The sequence below is a fragment of the Scylla paramamosain genome, unplaced genomic scaffold, assembly GCF_035594125.1.
Source record: "Scylla paramamosain isolate STU-SP2022 unplaced genomic scaffold, ASM3559412v1 Contig21, whole genome shotgun sequence".
Taxonomy (NCBI): domain Eukaryota; kingdom Metazoa; phylum Arthropoda; class Malacostraca; order Decapoda; family Portunidae; genus Scylla; species Scylla paramamosain.
In genome coordinates this window covers 732,848-740,000 of record NW_026973686.1, presented here as the reverse complement: position 1 = coordinate 740,000, position 7,153 = coordinate 732,848, and the positions used below count along the sequence as shown (strand labels likewise).

Below are 7,153 nucleotides of genomic sequence, written 5' to 3'. Positions count from 1 at the left end.
TATGATACCAAAGCTAAAATACACAATACCAAACAACAAATATGTCTGTATTACATAACTGTCAATATACCAACCTGAAAGAGAAAACAGCATACAAAGAACATATCATATAAATTAAACATATAATATGTGCACAACACTAACCAATATGTAGTTAATAGCGGGAGAATGCAGGATAGGTAGGGGAAAGGGGAGGGGGTGTGTGGTTCTCTTCCAGTGCTCACAAACTCACCCCTGCACATTTGAATTATTGTACATCATCATTACTGCCCGGATATGTAAGTGGAAGGGTGCAGGAAGGCACGCATTTTTTACTTGGTGATTTTACTCAACCAAAGCTTGTGTCATTGGATTTTTACACTTGTATAAAGAAGATAATCCTTCATTTACTCATTTGGGATCATCACTTTCTTGTATACTGGATGGTTGTATAATGGGGCCTCTCTGTACTGACTTGCCTTCAATATCACCTAAGATTTTCCATGATAATCAGTCAAATTCTCCTTACTAAATAGACTTTCAAAGGCTCCTTAAAAAGTTTCCAGGGTTCCTAGTAAGAAAAATTAAAAGATACTGACACAAAGTTATCTATTGCCTTCATTTCACTGTAAACACTTCAAGTAATGGTGTTGTGACATTCTATTTTCACATACCTTGAAGATTGTTGACACATGCTCCAAACATAGACTATATTGGATTCCTCCAGTTTCTGCCTACAAACAGATGAGATGTTCTCACATTCCTAATGGTACTAACTCTTGCAGCAATCACATTCAATTATGCTGTCATCTTCCTTGCATGGTAGCCTGCAATGACAAAAAACATTGAAAGTAGTTGTATGTACATTATCTTTAGGTAAGCAGATATGGGGAAACATTTCCATTTTGCCATTTCTTATGCAACTAACCAAGTGATGTCTCATCTTACTTTGCTTCCAGACACAGCAAATGGGATTGAATCCAGAATATAAAGTAGTTGCATTAACAATGGCAAAAATTTCCACAGTCATTAGATACATTTTGCTGTTTGCACTTAGGTATCTGAATTGTAATTGAGGTATTACCTTCCAAAAACATCAAAGAGGCTGTTACTCTCTTAACAATATTAGAAGTTTCACAATTTTTTTCTGTGCAAACTGTCATAAAAGTTAACAATTCCTGGTTTAACAATACCCAAAACAGAAATGCTCAACAAAACCCAATAGTTTTTAACATTAATTATTTGAACAACTGGAAAATCTTTGGTAGCATATCCACCATATGTAGATAAATAACATATGTGTAAAATAACTGTGCTTTGAAAGCTCATGATAAGAGCAAACTGGTTTGCCAAAAGTAACTGAGCAGCATCAATAACAGTGCCACGTAGCCATTCATAGTGACTGGAGAGAATCCTTGTAATTTCTATTTCCTCTCGATTTTTCACACTGCAATGTATCTCAAGAGGCTTCAGAGGATACACTGGTACTGTTGGTTGACAACAGTGATGCTTGATGCTTAATTCAGGGTTGAGAATCCTCCTCTTTCTCCCCAGTGTTGTGATCTTGCAATCTAAATATTGAGGAACCATTTTGAGTAAAAAGATAAATTGTTCCAGAGGTAATTTATCAGATGTGATTAAAAAGTTCTATGAATACTCTATCAGCATAAAGTCATGTAGAAAAGAGAGGTTTACAAGAATCAACGATTTGACCCATTTGCAGTCAGCTTACTACTCAGTCGTGAACAAAATAATACTAACAAGGTGTAAATAAACAAATAAAAGAAAGATTTATAACTTTTTAAAGTTTTCTTGATCCACATCACACTAACACCTCTGGAAAATCTCTATCCCCTTAATAAGGATCCACTTATCTACAATTGCCACCTCAGGGCTCCTCCAAAGATGGCCTGTAGACTGTACATGGGGACTGTAAAAATACCTGAAATGCATTTCTTACCAACAGTGATGACAGGCAGGGGAGTGATATGCTCTGACTCTTTGAAAAGGAGCATATCAGGCTGCTGCCTCACATCAGCATTGTTTGTAATCAGAGAAGTGTCCTCTGAAGGCTCCTCCCCAGATGACATGGATTCTGGAAAGTGTTCAGAAAGAAAGAATTAAGGTGCAAAAAAAACATGGATGGTATAGTACATGGTTTACAGTGCACAGCACATATATAATTATACACTCTACATACATGGAGACTTTTAGAATACATGAAATGCATTCCTTACTGACAGTGTTGGCAGGAAGGAGAGTGATATGCTGTGACCCTTTGAAATGGGGCATAACAGGCTGCTGCATCACATCAGCTTGGTCCATAACTGGGGAAGTGTCCTCTTGAGGCTCCTCCCCAGATGCCATGGATTCTGGAAAGATAGAGACAACTAAGTTATATAAAACAGGCTAAATTAAGGTGCTAGTCTCAATAGAATATGATTCTCAATAAAGAATTAATCAAAATTTGATGTGTCATTAGATCATCTTGAAAGAATTGAAGTCACAGGCAGGGGGTGAAATACAGAAGAAGGCTGGGAGTTCCTAAATTTAACAGTTAAAGAAATGAAAGACTGAGAATACTGGTTAATTCTTGTATAGTAGAAAGCTGTATGCAGCAAGACCATAAGTTGGGAGACATACAGCTAGGGTGATCAGAACAGCAGCTTAGCATGCAAGAAATTACAAAAGATAGCAAGATATGCAATATAGCAGTAAATGAGAGAGAGAGAGAGAGAGGGAGAGAGGGAGAGAGAGAGAGAGAGAGAGAGAGAGAGAGAGAGAGGAGAGAGAGAGAGAGAGAGAGAGAGAGAGAGAGAGAGAGAGAGAGAGAGAGAGAGAGATGGAAGCTGAAAGACAGCCTGCTAGAAGAGTTGTTGAAATGAAATACTTATGATTTCTCCCTATTCAGATGAGCAATATGAGTGGAATACCCCATACATGTAAGGCATACTCCATACATGGATGAACAAGGGCCCTGTATAAATTTAGCTGCTGGGGAGTGGGAAAAAACTGGCAGAGACAACTCAGAATGGTTAACTTCCTAGAAGATGTTTTAACTAGAGATGAGATGTGAAGTTTCCAGTTTAGATTATTAGTAAAGGACAGATCAAGGATGTTCAGTGTAAAAGAGGGGGACAGTTGAGGGCCACTGAAGAGGAGGGAATAGTTATCTAGAAGGTTGTGTTTATTTGTTAGGAGGACTTTATTTGGAGGACTTGGGTTTTTGAGGCACGAAACAACATTTAATTTTGCTCTCTCCCAATCACAAATTTTAGAAAGATCAGAAGTTAAGCATTCTGTGGCTTCTCTGTATAAATTGTTACATTCCTGAATGCTTAGACATCTTCAAAAAAAAATTAGAAAGATACAGAGTGATATCATCTGCATAAGAGTGAACATAACAATGAGTTTTGGTTAGAAGATTATTGAAGAATAACAGAAAGAGTGGGTGACAGGACAGATCCCTGAGGAACATGACTTAGGAGAAGAAAGGTGACAGTCTACCACTGGAGGCAACAGAACTGTTAGAAAAGAAACCTGAGGTTAAGTTACAGAGAAGAATAAAAGCCATAGGAGGGTGCAAAGAAAAGTTGGATGATGATGCTGTTTACACAGCATCAGACATACGGTAAGTAATTACAGTACACTCTACATACACAGACTTTTAGAATACCTGAAATGCATTCCTTACTGACAGTGCTGAGAGACAAGAAAGTGATATGCTGTGACCCTTCAGAAGGGACCCTATCAGGCTGCTGCCTACACACCAGCATGGTCTGTAGTTGGAGAAGTGTCCTCTCAAGGTTCCTCCCCAGATGCCATGGATTCTGAAAAGATATAGAAAGCAGAAGCATTTCCTGCAGCTGATGATAGCAGTATTTGGCCAGAAAGTCATGCATGCTCATGTGCAATACTGGGGGATTTATAAGGTTTAATGAGAATTAATGCAATTTTATTTTCAAGGACTTTTCTATTTCTACTAACTTTTACACAGTTATCTAAGATGCCATGTATGTCATAAGGTCCAAGCCAATCCTTCTCAAGCTGGGAACCTTTCCTTCCTTGCTTTTTATTATTCTTTACAAGAACTTTCATTCTGATCTTATATCCTTTAGATTTTCTCTTTTCATATTTCTTTTGCTTTGCTTGTACTTTAGCAATATGATTGTCAGCTTTTTCTTTCACAGGTGTCATGTGACAATTTCTTGATTCTACTGACTCATCTGAGGGATTCAAATTTGGGAATTCTAAAATATCAACTTTTTCATGATCATTTTGCTGCAATTCAGTAAATAGTCTTGGGTGTCTACCAAACATAAAAAAAAGTAGAATACTTTGTGTGAAGCTTGCACTGATGTTCTTATACCAAATAAAGCAGCCTCTAAGTGTCTGTCCCAGTCATCCTGATTCCCATTTACTAATTTAACTAGAATGCCCTTCAGCATCTGGTTGGTCTTCTCCCCTTGACCATTAGTTTGGCCTGGTAAGCAAGTGTTACATGGTGCTTCACTTGGAAAATGGAAGAGTTTGTCATTCAGTGTATTACAGAATTCCTTTCCCTGATCAGTTGAGATTTCCTCTGGGAGACCAAAATGGAAGAAAATACTCTACAATATATCACATACCAGATTAGCAGATTTTGAAGACAATGGAAATGCCTTTATAAATTTGGGCCATAAGTCTGTTAAATTAAGGATACACTTGTTGCCTGATTGACTGACTCTTTTTTAGGGAGCCTATCAAATCCACACCAACCATCTGCCAAAGGCCTTCAGTCTTAATAGGTTTCAGAACTGATGCTACAGTCTTTATCTTTTCAGATCTCTGACATCAATCATGCTCACCTATCCACTTCACTACATCTTTTTTAATGCCTATCCAATAAAATCTCTGTAATTTTGGCAATAGTCTTACTGGTGCCCATGTGAGCTCCTCCTCTACTGAAGTCATGAACATCCTGAAATACTTTCCTTTTCTGCTCCTTGGTGAATATGACCTCTTTCAGCTGAACTGGTCCTCCTTCCTTTGCAGATGTAGTGAAATCTGTCTAGGTCAGCATCTGGAATTTTGAGTAATTCTAATATCATGCAATCAAAAAGTGTGTGATGGAAAAGAGGAGACCAAAATAGAAATGTTTTTTCTTTTATGTAAGAACCAAAGGCAAGAAAAAAAATTAAATAAAGGCACACTGAGGTACCAATTCCAGAAGAAAAGGGCCAAAATGTTGGAGAAGTGTCAAAAGACCTCCCTCTTGAAAGAATTGAAGTCATAGGAAGGGGAATACAGGGAAGCAGGCAGAGAGTTCAGAGTTTACCAGTGAAAGGGACAAAATATTAAGAATATGGTTAACTCTTGCACTTGGGAAGTGGACAGAATAGTAGGAAACCTTGTATAACAAGGCCACAAGAGGAGGAGAGGCATGCAGCTAGCATGAAAGAAACTAAAACTAGTAAGAGATGCAACATTGCAGCAAAACAAGAAAGAAACTGATGAGTATAGAAGCTAGCAAGAGTTGCAACATTGCAACAAAGAGAGAGAGAGAGAGAGAGAGAGAGAGAGAGAGAGAGAGAGAGAGAGAGAGAGAGAGAGAGAGAGAGAGAGAGAGAGAGAGAGAGAGAGAGAGAGAGAGAGAGAGGACTGAAGCTAGTCGGTTAGAGAAGAGGAGTTGATGAGATGAAATGCTTTTGATTTCACCCTGTTCAGAAGCACAGTGTGTGTGGAATCTCCCTATTTATGTGAAGCGTACTCCATAGGCCCCTATACAGAGTTAGCAACTGGGGAATGAGAAAAACTGCCAGAGATGACTCAGAATGCCTGACTTCATAGCTGTTTTAGCTAGAGATGAGAATTAAAGTTTCCAGTTTAGATTAGTAGTAAAGGACAGACCAAGGATGTTCAGTGTAGAAGAGGGGACCAATTGAGTGTCATTGAAGAAGAGGGGGTGGCTACCTGGATGGTTGTGTCAAAATAATAGATGGAGGAATTGAGTTTTTGAGGCACCGAATATACAAATTTAAAACACATGAATAAAAGTTACTGGTATTTCCATTAGATTAATTACTGCCTATTTATGATAAAAGATAGATGGCTAGCATTATGAAAAAAAAAAGCTTTCATTTTTGGGGATCAACACCATATGATCTATGATTTACTTTCATTGATCTATAAGCAAAATTAGTAAATTAACTAATGAAGCTACTATAAAAAATCAATACATAATGGCATTCATTAACTTGTGTATGCTTACATAAGTACATATATATAAGCATGGTATTGGCATTATCATGTGTATTGTTCTTGCTCACACACAAGGTAGCCAATATAAGCACTTATAATCTAAGAGAGCTTCACTTTCAATTCTTGCCTCAGAGTTTAGATTTATAGGCAAGTACCTCCATTATCATTAAGAGAGAGAGAGAGAGAGAGAGAGAGAGAGAGAGAGAGAGAGAGAGAGAGAGAGAGAGAGAGAGAGAGAGAGAGAGAGAGAGAGAGAGAGAGAGAGAGAGAGAGAGAGAGAGAATCTTGGCAATAAATATTTGAATTTAAATCTGAAGTTGAAGTTGAGAGAGAGAGAGAGAGAGAGAGAGAGAGAGAGAGAGAGAGAGAGAGAGAGAGAGAGAGAGAGAGAGAGAGAGAGAGAGAGAGAGAGAGAGAGAGAGAGAGAGAGAGAGAGAGAGAGAGAGTGGAGAGAGAGAGAGATACCATGATGTTGGAAATGCTTAGCAAACCTATAGAGGCAATATCTCTCCTTGCTGTTGAATTTTCCAGTGTTCCCAGTCCTCAAAAACTTCCACACATCCTCCAAGATGTGTTTTCTTTGTGCCTAAAAGAGATTGTGAATGATTGATAATCACATAAATGCAGAAAATAGTCATCTCAGTTTCACCCAAACAATTATTATGGTTTTAAAGAAATAGTAAATGTTTTTTTTTTTTTTTCTATGGGCACTTTTGATTTTCATGGTTAGCTAGTTGTTTTTTTTAAACCTTGGTTTAACCTAACATAAGCTAGTAAAACTATACCTAACATAATAAGGCTGCGTATGGTTTGCTATGCACATAGGAAAGATTACAATTACTAATAGACATACCTAATAATTTTGTTATCTACCATCCCATATAATGGATAGTGTTCATTTTCACTGGAAATGGTATTATTAAATGTTCTTTAT

The 7,153-nt window shown here is 37.7% G+C and overlaps 1 protein-coding gene across 1 annotated transcript; it reads right to left on the bottom strand.

Moving 5' to 3' along the window:
• Positions 1-554: 554 nt before the first annotated feature.
• LOC135097474 (uncharacterized) lies at positions 555-5,470 on the bottom strand. The gene is made up of 4 exons (XM_063999423.1): positions 3,656-5,470; positions 2,221-2,351; positions 1,940-2,074; positions 555-806 (listed from the first exon to the last, which is right to left on the bottom strand). The coding sequence occupies exons 1-3, from the start codon at positions 3,885-3,887 to the stop codon at positions 2,030-2,032; spliced, it is 408 nt and encodes a 135-aa protein (XP_063855493.1). The 5' UTR covers positions 3,888-5,470; the 3' UTR covers positions 555-806; positions 1,940-2,029.
• Between the last annotated feature and the right edge of the window lie 1,683 nt (positions 5,471-7,153).